Source organism: Nematolebias whitei, chromosome 23, assembly GCF_014905685.2.
Source record: "Nematolebias whitei isolate Nwh7 chromosome 23, NemWhi1, whole genome shotgun sequence".
Lineage (NCBI taxonomy): Eukaryota > Metazoa > Chordata > Actinopteri > Cyprinodontiformes > Rivulidae > Nematolebias > Nematolebias whitei.
In genome coordinates, this window is record NC_056520.1 from 1,921,931 (window position 1) to 1,940,773 (window position 18,843).

Consider the following 18,843-nt stretch of genomic DNA (forward strand, 5'->3'; position numbering starts at 1 on the left):
GCTCGCATCCCGAACATCAACCGCGACTCAAACACATTCGTCCGGATCGGACCCAAACGCACCACCGACTCACCTACGGGGGCCGGGAGGGGATCCGACCTGTCCGGGTTCAGTCCGTTCGGCCCGGGGAGGACGGCTCGTGTCCCGCTCGGAGCAGAAAAGGCTTCATCTCCTGACAGACTCCGCCATACTGGATTCTAGTCCCGGGCAGCGTCACAGGAGGCGCCCCTGCCTCCCCCAGAGGCGGGGTCAGCGGGATGAAACCATCCGGACCTCCGCGTGGAGCGAACATCCCAACATGGCCGCCTTATCCACCAGGAAAACCCGTGCGGGATGGTTTAAAAACTGTCCTTTTCCGAGTGGCCGTTAAAAACTGTCTGCTGGCTCCTCTTAGTGTTGTTTATTGGATTGGATGAAAGAAACGAGACATATTTTAAATTAAACAGTTTATTCATCTAATAAATGATATCCCAGTGGCATGTGGAAGAACCATACGCAGCCCCAACAGCCTGGCTCCTCCCCCTCACGCTGCTCATTTTGGTTCAGTTGGTCATGCAGGACGACACCCCGATTTGAACCGACTCGGTTCTCAGTGGCATGTGGAAGAACCATACGCAGCCCCAACAGCCTAGCTCCTCTTCCTCACGCTGCTCGTGGTTCTGTCACGCCGGTCTCAGGACGACACCCTGATTTGAACCGATTCGGATCTACTAGTGTCACATACAGAGTGTCGCCTCGATGTAGGAGGCTCGTCACCAAAACCTGCCACCAACAAGGGAATAAAAGAAAAAGTCACAAAGCACTGTCCTGTTTCCAAAGCAATAAGGGTGGGACCACCCAAAGGCTCTGAACCAGCGCCGAGTCTACCCCAGTAGGGCCGAGTCCAGACAAGGTAAACCCAACCCCAGGTGTTCTGGGCTTGAGGTTTCCAGGCAGGTGATTCCAACCTGCCAGATTCTGGAGGTAGTCTCTGATGAACCTACTCTGTGGGGACAAAGGTTGTCTTCTTGGAGGACAGAGTTCAGTCCCAGACTGTGGACATACCAGGTTTGGGTTGCTCGCCTCACAGCTGGTCTCTGGGGTCTTCGGGGACCCAGTCTGCTGTGACAAGGTCCATGTTCATGTACCAGAAGATCACCGAACAAAATCACGTTTTTCATGAACGTGTTTTGATGCATTGTCCCAACCAAAGTGACCCTTGAAGGGGACACATGCCGATGTCTCTGAGGGATCTGAAGAGTGTCTGGGTGTTTTTCTGGACTGGAGCTGAACAGAGAGTGAAGTAAACCTACATGTTTTTCATGTTCAAGTGGAGATGAACAGAGGGAGGTTTCTATTCCAGAGGGACAGATCCTGGAGTGGGAGACATCACCACCAGGAGCAGAGAAGGAGCCAGAGGGTGGCCAATGGTGGCCTTGGCCCCCATAGATTAATTTTTGACCACCCCAATTATTTCAGGAAACTACTTTTAAGAAAAAGAAAAAAACAACTAGAAAGTAGTTTCCTTAAATGAAATGGTGGTTGGTTTGCATGTATTTATGGTGACAGCCATCTTGGATTTTGATGTGGCAACTCGGTTCTTGATAGAAACCTTTCTTACGCCTCAATGCAGCCACATACCAAAATGGATGGATAGATGGATGGATGATAGATTGATAAAAGGATGATGGATGGATGGATGAATGAATGATGTATAGGGGCCACTGCCCAAAATACTCTGTTGTTTCTGTGTTAGAGCTCGGTGTAAGGGATCAAATGAACCCCTGTCCAGATAAAACCTGGGCAAAGTTTGGCCCAGTCCAGAGTACCCCAGAGGATGAACTATCCTAGACCAAACTGGACCCGTAGGTGTAAAATAGCCTAGGCCAGACTTTGCCCCTCCAGGACAGAATCTGTCCCTCATACTCAACGTTTAAAGGTTTAAGATTTATGCCAGTTCGTTTTCTCACTGAACCTACTTGACAAACTTGAATCACCAATAAAATGTTGAAAAATTTAGTAATCCTTGTGTTTATTACTCAACACTACTGAAGTCATGGGGGTATAATCTGGATTGAGGAGTATATTTTGGCCTAGGCCGTAGAATACACGAGGTATAATCCAGCCAAGGCCCCTTTAACCCCAGGTATAGTCCAGATGGGCTATAATCTGGCTTACGAGGTATATTTTAGCCTAGGCCATAAAATACCTTGGGTATAATTCAGCCTAGTCCCCTTTAACCCCAGGTATAGTCCAGACTGTGGGTATAATCTGGTTTGAGAGGTATATTTTAGCCTAGGCCATAAAATACCTGAGGTATAATTCAGCCTAGTCCCCTTTAACCCCAGGTATAGTCCAGACTAGGGGTATAATCTGGCCTGAGGTGTATATTTTGGCCTAGGCCATAGAATACCTGTGGTATAGTTCAGCCTAGGCCCTTTTAACCCCAGGTAAAGGCTGCAGAAAGAAAAGCTTTGCAGAGAGTGGTGAAGGCTGCACAGAAATCTGTCGGAATCAGCCTCCCCAAATCTACACCTCCAGATGCAGGAAGAGGACCACCTGCATCATGAAGGACCCCACTCACCCAGCACACACACTTTTTGCCCCACTCCCCTCAGGAAGGAGGTTAAGGAGCATTAAGTGTAGAACCACTAGACTGAGGAACAGCTTCTACCCTGAGGCTGTTAGACTCATGAATCTCTAACTAGAATAATCACTGTGAAAAACCATATCATGTTGCTGCTGATCTGTTTCATGTTGCTGCTGATCTGTTTCATGTTGCTGCTGATCTGTTTCATGTTGATGTGTTCATGCGTGCACATCTGCTCACAGACTCGTTCATGTTTGTGCTGATGTTCAATGTTTTATGTTATGAGTGCTTAGTGTATATTTAGTTGATGTTTTTCTTAGTTCATATCTTAGATGTCATTACTGTTTTTCTTATACATTTTATTGTTGGATGTAACTGGGACCCTGCGTACATAATTTCGCTCCACCACATGTACCACATGAGGTGCGAATGACAATAAAGAAACTCTGACTCTGACAATCTGGTTTAAGAGGTATATTTTGGCCTAGGCCATAGAATACCCGGGGTACATTTCAGCCTAGGCCCTTTAACCCCAGGTATAGTCCAGACTGGGGGTATAATCTGGCATGAGGGGTATATTTTGGCCTAGGCCATAGAATACCCAGGGTATAATCCAGCCTAGGCCCCTTTAAGGTATAGTCCAGACTGGACTTGATATATCAGGAACATCAGAGCGACTGATTTGTGGGTCTCGTTATTGCAGCTGGAGGGTTAAAATATAAAAGTTTGGACAAATCAAGGGGTTAATTTCTTGACTCCTCTTCCAGAGTTTCAGTCTGTCCCGTCATCGTGCAACATTTTCTGTAAGCAGCAGCAGCAAAATGAAACAAACATTTTGATCTAATTCTTGCTTGTTGCATGGGAGATCCCCCCCCCCCCCCGCTCTAATCCAATATGCCTTTTATTTCCATTACTTTCCATTTGATGTTTGCGTCTTAGCAGCCGCCCACAGGCAGGTCCGTAGCGCCGCCGCCCGTTTCAGCTGACTCGATTACTGGAATATGCTAAGCAGCTGCTGTAAGAGCTTCATCTGAGCGCAGACGGCGGTTTTTATTCACAAAGTCCAGGCAGGCTGCGCCGCTCTGGTGCCCTGCAGGTTCCTGTAACGGCTGAACGAAGCTCGGAGAGGGTTTGTTAACGTTTTCGAGTCAGAATGAAGCTTGGCCACGAGCAGAACTGGTTAAAACGTGGCTGAACCTTCCAGGATGTCGTTCAGAAGAACCGGTTGCTTGTCTGAGAGGATGTCAAACATCGGACCACGTTCTTGTTTTGGTCAGAGCCGTCAGCCGTCGCCTTTAGCTCATTAACGTTTGGAGTCGACTTGATTCAAGATGGCTGCCACAGATAACTGACCTTTTGCTTTAACTTTGTCAGTTTTACACAGATTGATCTAGAGTGGTAGTAGATGAGACTGATCCCCAACACATGTGTTGATCACACATAGATTGCAGATCTTTGCTCAAAATGTTTCTATTACCTACTTGGTGCCAACCCTTTCTGTCTGTTAGCTAAATATCTCGTGACCCACTGGGCAGATTTTATTGAAACTCTCAGGAAGTGATCGATAGATTTACATTTGGAGCCAGTCCAAGTCAAGATGGCTACCGGAGCTAATCGAACTTAGCAAAAGTGGCTAGAACTCAATAAATTTTATGGACACTGATCTAAAATCTGACGTGGTAGTAGCTGAGAGTCGTTCAGAACAATGACTCTGAGAGTGACGTCCCACAATATTTCATGAGATCGCTCAGAGCGTTATTTTCAGGGCTCGACCACAACGGTTCATTCCGCAACGTACGATGATCTGTCCAAAACTTTACCGTGAATGGTGACGGGCGATATGCGTTTCTTTAAGGAGCTCTAGACCTTTAATTTGTCTTCTTTGAATGATGATGGGCTCAAAAAGATGGCTCACGTCGAGCTTCTTGTCCAGGTCTAAAGTCGTCAGCTACACCCCGTCCTTGGAAGAAATGATCAGCAACTGACTACCAAGTACAGATTGCCCGAACACTTGGTCTATGTAGGGTTTGAGTGTTTTGTACTTTTGATCCATAAGAATATCTGGGATGGTTTGAGGAGGACGTTATAAATAAATATCACACATAAAGAACTTCATCCAGGGTAGTGTACTCGAGAACGATCTCCTGAAGCCAACGTGTCTCTGTTCTCAAGACCACAGCAAACATTCAACCAGCTGTAGTTGTCATGCCAGATCAGTAGATGGCGCTGTGGACTTTGTAACTCCACATCAGGCGCCTGCGCCCAGACTCTAGTGTCAAGTCGAGCACGTGAACGTCACTTGGAACATGGTGAGCGGACGTTCTTTGCATTTGTTGAATTTAATGCAAATGGCGCCGCCGCCGAACGCAGACTTCAAAGAGTGAACATGTCTTCTACCTTTTTTTCTTTCAGCTGTTCCCTCTTCAGGGGTCTCCCCAATGAGTCCTCCTCCATATGTCCTCTGTCCTCACTCTGTCATCACTCTGTCCTCTGCATCCTCCGTTTTCACTCCAACTACCTCCATGTCCTCTCTAACTGTATCCATGTATCTCCTCTTTGACATTTTCCAGGCAGCTGCATTTCTAACATCCTTCTACAAATATACCACTGTCCCTCTTCTGGACATGTCCAAAGCACTGTCCCTCCCCTGGACATGTCCAAACTGCTGTCCCTCCCCTGGACATGTCCAAACTGCTGTCCCTCCTCTGGACATGGCCAAACCGCTGTCCCTCTTCTGGACATGTCCAAACCACTGTCCCTCCTCTGGACATACTGCTGTCCCTCCTCTGGACATGTCCAAACCGCTGTCCCTCCACTGGACATGTCCAAACCGCTGGCCCTCCTCTGAATATGTCCAAACTGCTGTCCCTCCTCTGGACATGTCCAAACCACTGTCCCTCCACTGGACATGTCCAAACTGCTGTCCCTCCTTTGGACATGTCCAAACCACTGTCCCTTCTCTGGACATGTCCAAACCACTGTTCCTCCACTGGACATGTCCAAACCGCTGTCCCTCCTCTGGACATGTCCAAACCGCTGTCCCTCCTCTGGACATGTCCAAACCACTGTCCCTTCTCTGGACATGTCCAAACCGCTGGCCCTCCTCTGGACATGTCCAAACAGCTGTCCCTCCTCTGGACATGTCCAAACCGCTGTCCCTTCTCTGGACATGTCCAAACCACTGTTCCTCCTCTGGACATGTCCAAACCACTGTTCCTCCTCTGGACATGTCCAAACCGCTGTCTCTCCTCTGGACATGTCCAAACCACTGTTCCTCCTCTGGACATGTCTTAACCACTGTTCCTCCTCTGGACATGTCCAAACCGCTGTCCCTCCTCTGGACATGTCCAAACCACTGTCCCTCCTCTGGACATGTTCAAACCGCTGTCCCTCCTCTGGACATGTCCAAACCACCTCAGTGTGTCCTCTCTTACTTTATCTCCCAGTTGTTCAACCTGTGCTGTACCTCGGATGATCTCATTCCTGATCTTCTCCATCCTTGTCTCTCCTAAGGAGAACCTCAACATCTTCATTCCTGCTACTTCCAGTTCTGTCTCCTGTCTTTTTGTCCATGTCTCTGTCTCCAGACCATACATCATTGCTGGTCTCATCAATGTCTTGTAAACTTTTCCTTTGACCTTTGCTGACACCCTTTAGCCACTGAAACTTTTCTCCATCCTGCCTGGACCTTCTTCTTCAGTCGAACGTTTCGTTGAAGAATCTCTGTGAAACCCAAACCAGCTTGTAACTTACGCTGCGCTCCATCGTCATTGTCACTGTCGTTGTAGGTTTGTCCACCGAGTGCACGTGTGATGTCACACCAGCGCCCCCCGAGACGTGTTCCAGAAACCTTTGGTTTGGGACATGGAGTGCAGTCATCGTGTACATAAACAGTCGAACGGCAGAAAAAACCTACGATTTCACTGAAAGACGTTGTTGGGTGAATACGAGGGCTTGTCTAGAGGCTTCGCTTCAGATCCTACAAAGCTGGTGAAACGTAGCTTTGCTAGCGATGTTCTCCAACAAGAGGAAATGCACATGAACATATATTGGGCTGAGTCTTCGTAACTTGGAGAACTTTAGTGTTTTTAAAGTCATCGTCTGACGCCGAGGTCACCACAGTCCTAAACAGAGTCTGGTTTATGCTGTTACAATGATCTGGGATGGTTTCCATCTTCAGTCCACCTCAGCAGGAGGACATGTCTACATCGCCTCAGCGTCAGTGTTTTTATCTCTGCTACACTTTATTTCATGGATACAAGCCCGACCCTGGCTTTGTGCCGCTCCAGCGTGACCGTAGTGTTTCAATCGAGGTCGCCTCTCCTTTGGAGCACCGGTCTGTTGGGACGGTCGTATCCATGGCAACAGAGGATTATCGTGTAATTTGTGGATGAGCGGCGGAGCAGCGTTTACATAAGATGGCAGGACTTGAAGGCATCACTGATGTCGCCCTTCAGTAACCTCTTCAAGGCTAAAACTTCAGGACACGTGTCTTGGGTATGTGCACGTTTACAAGTTTTACAACTAAAGAGTTTAGACATTAATTTCATTTATGTTTGTGATATCGAATCTGCCTTTTATCCAAAAGCCTCAACTAGAACTTTTAAACCTGCTTTTAAAACTTATAAATTCAAGCCGTTCAAAGTTTCCTTCGTTTTTTTATCTTTTCAGCTCAGTCAACGTTTAACGGTGACAGGACGAGGACTAAACCACAGGTGTAGAAAAAACTGTAAAAACGACTTTATTGTTGTTTGGGTTTCATCGAACTGGAACTTGGAAGTTGAAAACAGAGCAAGAGCAGCTAAGCCCCGCCCACCTTACGTAAAAAAAAACCAGACACTGTTGTAAAGTAAAAATTTCACCTTTGCTGTTTTCTCAGATGTCGAAGTTTGTTGATTAATGTAGTTATTGTTTTCACTTCCTGTTCAAATTGTTTTACTGATTTAGTAAGATGATGCATCACCATGGTTGTGTGAGTGGGCGGGGCTTAAAGTCCCCGCTCACAGTGTGCAGACTCTGGTTCCAAAAACTGACTCCTGCCATCGATCATTTCTGAAAAACTCTGTTTTTCTTGTTCACACTGGGAACTGAATATGGACTTTAAAAAAATATATCTACTTTGGAAAATTAGTATTTTTATCATCAAAAACAGTGAATGGAGAAAAGATGCAAATGTAGCAGAAAATAATGTTTTTAATATATGTCATGTGGGCGGAGCTTAACTCTGCCCAGATTGACGTGTTAATGGCTAGTCTGAGCAGACTTAAAACCAAAGGGGGTTGCTGCCATCTTGAATCAGCTCCAATATCAAACGTTTTATAAAAGTTGTTGACTTTAAACAGTGCTGTCATTTAAAGAGTGTGTGTGCGTTTGTGTGTGTGCGTTTGTGACGCAGTTGTGTAATAAAACGTGTGCGAGCGATCCAGAGCGATGGCGTCAAAGCAGGGATCAGATCGGGCCTTTCTGCCCAGAGCAGCACACGCCGTGCACGCTCAAATCGTAGCTCACATTCGTTCAGTTTCCATAAAACACAGAATAATAAAATCCTGCTGTGGTACCGGAGCAGCAGACACATCCCGCTCCGGCTGTGGAGCAGACCAACCGGCTGTTAGTGGTTTGAGAAGGGAAGCCTCGGTGTCAGCCAAAGACCCACATGAGACACCGCCGGCAGACCTCAGCGTCGTAAACACGTCTGAGCAGCAACTCTGGGTCAACCGGACTGTTGTTGTTTGCTCGGGAGTAAAAGGAGACAAAACGTTTCCCGGTCGTCTTGAAACCGGAGCGTGAAGAGTCGCTGCAGCAGCGTGGAGGCAGTCGGTCTAAAACTTTCCTTCAAAGCACCGGGAGCAGCTCCCGGGCCTTTTGAAGTCGAGCTTCAGACGTAAACCAGCTGATAAACCAAGAACTGTTGTGACAGGTGCTCCTGGTCTCTGCTGACCCGGAGCCCCCCCACCTTGGTGCTGCTGCTCCGGAGACTCACAACCAGATCCAGAGCGGAGAACGAGCTGTAAACATCACCCACTGCCTGCACAAACCCATGTGGACCCGAATGCTGTCCCATGTTCACATACGTGGACGACCAGCGCGGTTTTTGAAAACTGGACGTTCAACCTGCGCGGCTTGCTGGTCCCTCGGATCTATGATCCCTCCAGAGAGTTCTGGGTCTCCTCCCAGTGGAAACATTATGAAAACCTCGTCTTAATCAGAAGAACCTCCTTTTGATGCAGAGGAGCAGCAGCTTCCCCCGGATGACAGAGCTCCGCCTCCTATCTAAGGCTGAACACCCCCACTGATTTATTGGTCAGACCAATAAATCCAGAGCTTTGCCTTCAGACTGTTCTTTCTTCACCACAATGGACCGGAGCAATACCCTCATTACTGAGGACAAGGCCCAGATCCGTGGATCCAACTCTCGCTCCATCACCCTGAACTTGTCCTGAGGCAAAGACTCCCCTGAACCCAGAAGGGGTGTTCTCTAACAGAAAGACAGGTTAAAGTCTCGTGGCAGCTCGTTTTGTTATTACGCTAAAAGAAAACGAGCCGGTCACACGGCGTGAAGAAACACCTGGCGTTGAGAGAAGGCAGAAAAACATCTCATCGTTTTCAGAGCCAGAAAGAAATCCCTGCTTTGGATTTGAAGAGACCGCCTCGTGTTATTTGTTGTATATTCCAGGCCTCACCACTTCACGAGACATTTGTATTTTCCAGAGGAAGTTGGAAGGGGTGGGGGCCCCGGCAGCCTAAAGGCTCTCCGGGCATGCAGAGAGTCCTGCCAGCAGCGGGCACCAGGGGCTTATAACTCCGACCCAAAGAGCCGAAGTGGATAAACTCCGTTAAGTGTTCAGGAATGGTCTCTGGCTGCAGAAGGAGCTGTGCTCCTAATGAGGTTTCCTCGGTGGTTCCCCTGCATGTTGAGACGCAGAAACTTTTCCAGACTGGCCCCCCAGGAACCAGAGCTCAGATTCTGTGGACAACTTCCATCTTACTGAAGCAACTTGACTGTGTTAGAAGTTCAGGACAGCCACTAACATGGTTATCTTTCAAATAGGTCGCAGCAGCTGAAGGTTGACTCTTATGCTTCACGGTTTCTTCTGGTTATGTCAGGTGTACCCCAAGGCTCCATTCTTGGTCCAACTCTCTATATATAAATGATATCACATTTTGTTAGTGAGGCCTCCATTCATTTATATGCCGATGACACCATTTTATGTGTTTTTGGTTCTACTCCGGATGAGGTTGTGAAGGCCCTTGCATTTCTTAGTTGTTTAATTCACTTTGGTCGTGGTCCCCCTTGGATTAGCCGTTAGCATTAAGCGGCACCGTCCACTCTGCTCTGGACTGTTTTAAAAACAGATTTGTTCCACTGCGTTTGCACCTTCCATCCACACAACCTGTTTAGGGTGAGTAATTTTTATTTTGTAAACCCTGTTTCTGGTGATTCTGTGCAAACAGGAATCCCCGAGCTTTTCAGAATCTATGAAGTAGCAGATTTACATCCCAGCCTCCCAAGCAGAAGTAAAGCTACATTTACAGATTTTTCAACGTCTGTCTTGTTTTAGTCAGATCCTGTTAGTATTAACTCTCAGAAGGTCTCATTAGAAAAATAATCAGACATGCTTTTATTTTTGTTTGCTTTAACCTCACGGGAATGTTACTGCCCTCTAGTGGTCTTCAAGGGAAAACCAACCACATTGAAATCCCATTATAAATGCATTTTCTGGTCCCATGTATATCATAAAACATGCATTCCTTTAGGTAATGTTTGATTATTCTACCTCAGTCTCTACTTTAGATTTTCAAATCAACCCACTCAGTGACACTCCTTTTTTATATTTGATGGATGCTGTAAAAACAACCAACAGGAGGCGGGACTTACCTGAAGAGGTGCGGCTGGACGTTCCTATATAAATATCACAAACACACCTGTGTCGTGCATGAGTAAAGTATTTAGTACAAAAAGTAGAGCCGCATGCATGCAGGCTGCAGAATCAGACGCTCCGGGGCCCTGAGATTAACTAGTTTTTTTTACAGACAAAAATATTTTAACTTTTTATTTTTCAGCAAGGTGGTTGATTTTCCACTGAGGTATATTTACTGACTCAAAGTTAAAGGGCCGTCATTGTTAAAGGTTGCTTGTGTGCTATAGGAAACTGCCAACAGTTTTAAGGAACAAAACAAATCAAGATAAAATCTTTAGCTAAGCTGAAAATTTTCTTTGCATCTGAAGTTATTGTTAATCTGGACTCTCCTGCAATCTTGTGGCTCTGTCGGGGTTTCTGTTGGACGAGAAAAAACAAAGAAAAAAACTGTTAAAAGTCGTCCAGAGTCGGCCATTTTGTAACGTGTTTGAACTTTTAACCACATTTTTTCATCCACTTTAAACTTTCTTAAAAACATTGTGTTGAACAATAAAAGTAGCGTGCAGAAGTTAAAGACCACAATGCATTGCAATCTGAGGCGACGCAGATGCTAACGCTAACAGCTGCAGCCCATTGTTGTGATTTTCACATTTGAAATGACCATAAATTTGATGTTAATGTGTATCATAAAAAAACACAAAGGTCTACTGAAGATTCTCAATCAGCCAGAAATTCAAAAAAGTTCAAGACAAAAACAACTTAGATCATTTCGCTTCTCATCCGAGGGGCTTTCTAAAGCTGAGCTACATATGCAAATACTCCATGATGCAGTCTAAGTGGACACAGCTGTTAGAGGATTTTTGATCAAAGGTTCTGGATGTTTTTAACTATTATGTCTGAGAATATCAACTCTGCCCATGAACCGTATGTTTGAGTTAGCAGAGAGAGCTGGATGAGGCGCTGAGAGGATGCAGGCGCAGCTGTCGCTCCGGACGCCTCCGCGTCTGACCGAACTGATAAAAGTATAAAACCAAGCTGCACACGCAGCTCGTGGCAGATTCTTGTGGCTAGTCTTCGTGTGTACTTCCTGTTTATCTGTGTAACCTGTCGTGTAAATCTGACCTTGCAAGTAAATACCAGTTAAAAATCTTCTCATGCTGTCGAGTGTGGTTCCTTTTGAGTCAGCGAGAATATCTTTCTCTAACAACAGACTCTTTTTTTAATCAAACGAAGGCCTTCAAAGAGCTACTTGCAACAGGTAAGATATTCTTATCTTACCCCCATTTTGAAACATATGAGCTCTTGCTTTAAGCAATAATTACAAAACTACACTACAGGCATTAACAATACTACAAAAAGAGCAATAAGAATAATCTATAAGGTGGGATATTTAAAAAAGCACTAATATACTATTTGTAAAATCTAAATGATTAAAGTTCATTGACACAGTGAAACTACAGACAGCTCTAATTCTTTACAAAGCCAAAAATAAACAATTACCAGAAAACATTCAAAACCTGTTTAAGACTAAGGAGCAAATTTATGAGTTAAGGAGGAATCACAGTTTAAAATATGCAAATTCAGAACTACTAGAAAAAACCTTTGTGTATCAGTACGTGGAGTCAAACTGGAATAATGTAAAAACTGAACTTAGACAATGTCCAAACATAAAACTGTTCAAATGATCATATAAACATATGATTATTGCTGGATATAATGTATAATATTATTATTATTCAATTATTGTTGTTGTTTTTTATGTTATTGATGCTTTTGTTTTTTGTGAAGTTAAAGAAACAATAATTGTTCATCTACTATATATATACTATATTGATGTGTTAAATATGGTATTAGTTGTTATATTTATGGATTATTACATGTAATGTAAGATTATGTTAGCGGTTAAGGAGTGGGAATTTTGATAAGTTTATACTTCTACCCACTCCCTTTAATGTGTAAAACAAAAAGTTTTGACATTAAGCTTCATGCAGCATTTTTGTTTTTTACATATTCAAAAAAATAATAAACTAAACTAAAGTCTAAAACCTGGAAATGCACTTTAGGACCATGTGGTAAATGATGACACTTAAACTGAAGAGGTGGCCTCTGATCTCAGAGGAAAACAGAGAAATCATTTCAAGTAGCTGTTTGCACACGAGTGAGAGGAGAATGATGCCAATCAGGCATTGATTACACAACGAGGACCACTCTGCCTCCAGAAGACGGAGATTAATAATTATCAGATATTATTGGGTCAACAGCGCCATTTAGTGGGTTGTAGCGTAAACAGAGTTGTGCGGATGGACCCACCCCACTCTGGCCATCCAACCAATCAGATTTTTCCTTCTAACCCTTTCAACCAATCATAGTAAAGCAAGTCTCCCGTTCAGCCAATCGGAGAGAAAGAACCCGCCCACTTTGTCCAGCCGGACATTAAAGTGTCGCTCAAGCGATTTACTGGCTCTGTCGTCATCATTATGCGTCAGATTCTTAGCATTTGGTGGCGACATGTGAAGAAAACACGAACAGACAACTTTCCCGACATTTAAGTTACAGACAGACATCAGTATATCGTGAAAACAGACATTTACGAGTAAAACAGTGACCGAAGCTTCGTCTGTCGGCGTCACTCGCGCCAGTGCTTTTCTGTTCCAGCTAACAGGATGGATAACAACACGGAGGGGGAAGCCATCGAGTTCCACGGAGACGAGGAAATCATCGAAGTCATCGACCTGAACGACACGGAACCATGTCCAGGTGACGAGGAGGTCGGGGCAGCTGTTGTTGACCTCCCGCAGCTGGTTCTCGTTGTTTAGCTTCAGTCTTGTGTTGCAGAGGACCTGGCTGACGACCTGCAGGACGTGGGCTTTGAAGACGCAGAGGCTGATGATGATGAAGGCTGGGAGACGGAGGACGAGATGGAAGCTGAGGCGCAGCAGGATGACAGCGAGCTCACCTTTTCCAAGCACACAGGTAAGACCCCGCCCCCTGCAGGTCCGAGCCTCGGCCTCTGTCCTGGGGTCACAGCCTTCTTCTGTCCAGGCTCGGTGTTCTGCGTCAGCTTGGACCCGGCCACAAACAGCCTGGCCGTGACGGGAGGACAGGACGACAAGGCGTACGTGTGGAGGGTGAGCGACGGAGAGGTTCTGCTGGAGTGCACCGGTGAGCGTCCGGTCTGTGCTGCACAAGTCACTGCAGAGACGAGCCGGTGCCGCTCGGCTCCGTGCGTCTTCAACGTGATTCGCAGCCCGGCAGCGCCTTCATTTAACCAAAGCTCGCCGTGTTTCCTCCTCAGGACACAAGGACTCAGTGTCGTGCGCCATGTTCAGCCACGACTCCTCTCTGGTGGCGTCGGGGGACATGAGCGGCCTGATCAAAGTCTGGAGAGTAGAAAGCAAAGAGGAGATCTGGTCCTTTGAAGTGGGGGACTTGGAGGTAGAGCCGTGGAGAATGCAACGTGTCGAGCGTCGCTGCGAGTTCTCACGTTCTTCTTTGTCCTTCCCCTCAGTGGTTGGAGTGGCACCCCTGTGCTCCGGTGCTGCTGGCGGGGACGGACGACGGCAGCGTGTGGATGTGGAAGATCCCTTCAGGCCACAGTAAGACCCTCCAGAGTCCTGGATGTCAGGCCACCTGCGGGAAAGTCCTCCCCGACGGTGAGAACACAGACGCACCACATGGGATGAGCTTAAAGAGATGCAGACCTCAGATCAGCAGCGCAGATCGTTGTAGACGATCTTCTCTTTGGTCCAGAACCTGAAACCACTTCCTGTGAAACAGGAACCAAAGGAGCAGAAGGTTTGGAGTTTAGTTCTCCGACACTTTGAGCTCGTGTTTTGTTCTGTGCAGGTAAACGGGCCGTTGTGGGCTACGAGGATGGATCGGTGCGAGTGTGGGACTTAAAGCACGGCAGCGCCGTCCACGTCATTAAAGGTGACGAACCGTTAACGGGACTTTTTAACGAAGATGAATTATTGTGAGCTAAAGGAGCGGTGAAGGTTCTAAAACGTTGAACTTCGTTAAATGAGACGACAAATGTTGAGTTCTAGTAACTTCTGACAGGTCAGGATGGATACCTGGGGGCGCTGACCTGCCTGGCGTGCAACAAGGATGGCTCTTTGGTCCTCACGGGTTCAATGGGCGGCTGCTCCAAGCTCATCAACACCGCCACGGGAAAGGTGGGCGCTGCTGTGACGGAACCGTAAATTCAGAAGAGCAAAAGTTTTTTTTAACAGCTACGGGGGAAATGTGTGTACAGGTGGTCGGAGTTTTCTCCAGAGAAGAAGGCAAAGCCAAAGGACCGAAGAACGAGGGCGAGTCCAACTCTGTGGAGTCTGTGGGGTTCTGCAACATGTGAGCTGGAAAACGTCCAGAACTTTGACCCAAGTTGACACTTTTCTGTAGAACATGAACAAGAAGCATCGACTGAAAGTTGAAAACAGTCTTTTGATTGAAACTTTAAAGGGTTTCCTCTGTCTCCTTCTGTCCAGCCTGCCTCTGGTCGCTGTGGCCTACCTGGACGGGACGCTGTCCATCTATGACCTTTCAGCTCAGGTGCAGAGGCACCGGTGTCAGCACGAGGTAAACCTAAAGTATCAGTTTTTACTTCTTCATCATAACTACGGTCTACGTTTAACAAACGTTCAGATGCGTTGGTGTGAAACTTTGATTTCGTGTCTTTGTGCTCCTCCAGGCTGGGATTGTTCACCTGCGGTGGGAGGAGTCTTCTTCTGTGGTGTCCACCTCCAGTTTAGACGGTGTGCTGCGTCTGTGGGACGCTCGATCCGGCAACTTGTTGTCCGAGTACCACGGCCACACCGAGGAGATCTTCGACTTCACCATCAACAGGTCCAGTTAAACATTTTCAAAGTTTCACCACCTGCTCCTTTAGATCTGTTCCATCACTCAGACGGACAACAAACGGCACATGGCTGTCGTTATTTCTGACTGAAGGAGCAGCTGAACTGTGTGATGCTGCTGAATTTACATGGACAAGTTTGTTCAAGCTTAGTCAAACAGAACACTAGCTAAAAGTAGTCCAATATCAGCTAAAAGCAGTCCATTAGCTAAAAGCAGTCCATTAGCTAAAAGCAGACGAGCGCTGGCTAAAAGCTGTCATGTGTTAGCTAAAAGTAGCCGAGCGTTAGCTAAAAGCAGTCGAGCGTTAGCGAAAAGCAGTCGAGCGTTAGCGAAAAGCAGTCGAGCGTTAGCGAAAAGCAGTCGAGCGTTAGCGAAAAGCAGTTCAAGGTTAGCTAAAAGCAGTCGAGCATTAGCGAAAAGCATTCGAGCGTTAGCTAAAAGCAGTCCAGCGATAGCTAAAAGCAGTTCAAGGTTAGCTAAAAGCAGTCGAGCGTTAGCGAAAAGCATTCGAGCATTAGCTAAAAGCAGTCCAAGGTTAGCTAAAAGCAGTTGAGTGGCAGCTAAAAGCGTTAGCTAAAAGCAGTCGAGCGATAGCTAAAAGCAGTCCAAGGTTAGCTAAAAGCAGTCCAAGGTTAGCTAAAAGAAGTCCAAGTTTAGCTAAAAGCAGTCGAGCAATAGCGAAAAGCAGTCGAGCGTCAGCTAAAAGCAGTCGAAGGTTAGCTAAAAGCAGTTGAGCGGCAGCTAAAATCTGTCGAGCGTTAGCTAAAAGCGTTAGCTAAAGGCAGTCGAGCGATAGCTAAAAGCAGTCCAAGTTTAGCTTAAAGCAGTCCAAGGTTAACTAAAAGCAGTCGAGCGTTAGCGAAAAGTAGTCGAAGGTTAGCTAAAAGCAGTCCAAGTTAGCTAAAAGCAGTCCAAGGTTAACTAAAAGCAGTCGAGCGTTAGCAAAAAGTAGTCGAAGGTTAGCTAAAAGCAGTTGAGCGGCAGCTAAAAGCAGTTGAGCAGCAGCTAAAGGCAGTCGAGCGGCAGCTAAAAGCAGTCAAGTGTTGTGCACAGGTGAGCTTTAGGCTGACCACAACAAAAGGCCACTGTACAATGTGCAGCTCGACAGTGTTTGGATTCATCTGTGGAAGCAACACCGCTCCAACGGGCCGGACATCATCCAATGTGAGCGTTTTGTCTACTCAAGCTGGTTACAATGAACTGCAGTCAGGTGGAGACTCCCGATGTGGTCTGCTGTTGTGAGACTGGTTAGATTGTTGGATATTTGAATTATCCTTTCATCAACTCATTAATAAAAAAATCCACGTAAGAATGCGAGAAGATCTTTTCGACCCAGGTTTACGTCTTGCAGCATTGAAAACAGAGGTATTGATGGAAGCTCTGGTCCAAGGTCTGGCAACAGACAAAGAGTCAGGAACAGCTTAAATTCTGGGAGGAGGAGGGGTCAACACGACCGCTACTTCAGCTCACAGTTGTTGAAGGCGTCAGAAGTTATCAGGACAGAAAATCTCTTGACTTCACGCACATGGTTTTATATTAACGGTAAGTGAAAACATCCGTGACCTTTACATAACTTCCCCATCATGGATGAACTGCCAAATTCTCTGAAACACCTTCTGAGACGAATCATGGTGGAGAAATGAACATTTAATTCACGGCAACATCTCTGCAGACAGCTGCTGCAACATCTGTGGCCTTTTGTTGTGGTCAGCCTAAAGCTCACCTGTGCAACAGTCCTGCCGTCTGATCAGCATCTTGATCGAGGTGGAAAAAGTTTGAGATGTTTGAGTTCATCTCACGAAGAATGGGAGCTAAAAGTAAAGTGCTGTTTACACGTCTGGTTCTGGTGGTCCTCTCCTCAGGGAGGCGTCTCTGGCCGTCACAGCCTCTGCAGACAACCGGGCCAAAGTGTTCTGCCTCCAGAGACCCGATCGATAGACGAGGCCGAGGAGCCGACTGCCCGAAGAAACAAACGTTCGGTTTGACCTCACGCTCTCCTGAGGATGTGAAAGTCTTCTGGTGTTCGGACCTCCTGGTTTTGTAGTTTCTACGGTTTGACTCGCCCAGAAATGGAGGTTCAATGGCAACGAAATGTTCTGATGGTTTTAGTCTTCTTCAGAAACCCGAGGAACTAAAAGTGAAACCCAACAAATGACAGAACCGTGTCCTCCCTTTGGGATCCACTTTTAACCCTTCCAAAGATTTTAGACGTGAATTTGTTTTCTGTGATCTTTTGACAAAAGTTTGGACTTTTTCCTGGAAGCTGTGTGTGGTCTTCAGCTGTGTGTGGTCTTCAGCTGTGTGTGGTCTTCAGCTGTGTGTGGTCTTCAGCTGTGTGTCGTCTTCAGCTGTGACGCTGCTCCTGTAGAATCAGAGAAATTAATTAAAGAAGCCTGAAATTTAATGGGAATTGGGGACTCTCTCTTTTGTTCTCTTTGGTTTGTGATCATCTGATGGTGACTCTGTTCAAACTCGCTCATTTTAGTTCATAAATGTGTTTAATCTGTTTTTCAGGTAGGACCTTTGGGATCAATAAAGTAGATTCATTGATGATTGACTGGATGGAAGAAGAGTCGAGACTAAAGTAAAAAATTGTACAAAATGTTGTTCGTTGTAGTTTACGACTTTACGAACAGCCCGAAACTTCACAGGTTAATTAAAAGCAGATTAAAAAATAAAAACCAGGGATTATGTTTAATCTTATTTGTACTCTGAATTTAAAAATATTAAAAAGTTTGGGTCCGGTTGTCTGGACGGGTTCTTCTGAGCACGAGGACACGTTTCGTCCTTAAAACTAAATTAACGAAAACTAACAAAAACATTGATGTTGTTTTTTGTCATTGATTCGTTTGTAAATTTACCACAAATTCACAGATATTTGTTTTTGTCATTGAAACTTCCGTAAATTTGTTGTTTTAGTGACAAAAACATCAGAAAAATTTACTTTTGTTAATTTTTGTCATTGAAATGTCGTTAAATTTATCGTGAATTCACCGGTGTTTCTGTTTTTGTCATTGAAATGTTAACTTTACCGTGAATTCACCGGTATTTGTTTTTGTCATTGAAACTGTAAATTTACGGTGTTTTCATAGAAGTTTCAGTGACAAAAATGAACTGAAAATCAACTTTTAATCATTAAAACATCGGTAAATTTACAGACGTTTCAATGACGAGAACATCAGTTGATGCTTCCATACTAAGCAGCAAAAAACTATTGGAAACATCAACTGATGTTCTCGTCATTGAAACGTATGTAAATTTACCGATGTTTTAATGACTAAAAGTTGATTTTCAGTTCATTTTTGTCACTGAAACTTCAAAAAAAACCACCGTAAATTCACAGTTTCAATGACAAAAACAGAAACACCGGTGAATTCACGGTAAATTTAACGACATTTCAATTACAAAAATTAACAAACATCAATTCATGTTAGTTTTTGTCATTTAAACGTTGATAAATTTACCATCACTTGTTACTTTGTCATAGAATCGTAAATTTACCGTGAATTCACAGATATTTGTTAGTTTTTGTCATTGAATCGTAAATTTACCGTGAAT

General features: G+C 45.4%; 1 protein-coding gene across 1 annotated transcript; it reads left to right on the plus strand.

Moving 5' to 3' along the window:
• Positions 1-12,893: 12,893 nt before the first annotated feature.
• LOC119428970 (angio-associated, migratory cell protein) lies at positions 12,894-17,401 on the plus strand. The gene is made up of 11 exons (XM_037696685.1): positions 12,894-13,185; positions 13,264-13,401; positions 13,471-13,590; positions 13,724-13,863; positions 13,937-14,081; positions 14,275-14,358; positions 14,488-14,603; positions 14,684-14,778; positions 14,916-15,006; positions 15,119-15,273; positions 17,148-17,401. The coding sequence occupies exons 1-11, from the start codon at positions 13,092-13,094 to the stop codon at positions 17,221-17,223; spliced, it is 1,254 nt and encodes a 417-aa protein (XP_037552613.1). The 5' UTR covers positions 12,894-13,091; the 3' UTR covers positions 17,224-17,401.
• The last annotated feature ends 1,442 nt before the right edge of the window (positions 17,402-18,843 follow it).

Coding starts and splice junctions, on each gene's coding strand:
- LOC119428970 (XM_037696685.1), top strand. CDS start 13,092: ATGGATAACAACACGGAGGGGGAAGCCATCGAGTTCCACGGAGACGAG. Junction 13,864..13,936: donor TTGAAGTGGGGGACTTGGAG/GTAGAGCCGTGG, acceptor CCTTCCCCTCAG/TGGTTGGAGTGGCACCCCTG. Junction 14,779..14,915: donor TCTGTGGGGTTCTGCAACAT/GTGAGCTGGAAA, acceptor CCTTCTGTCCAG/CCTGCCTCTGGTCGCTGTGG.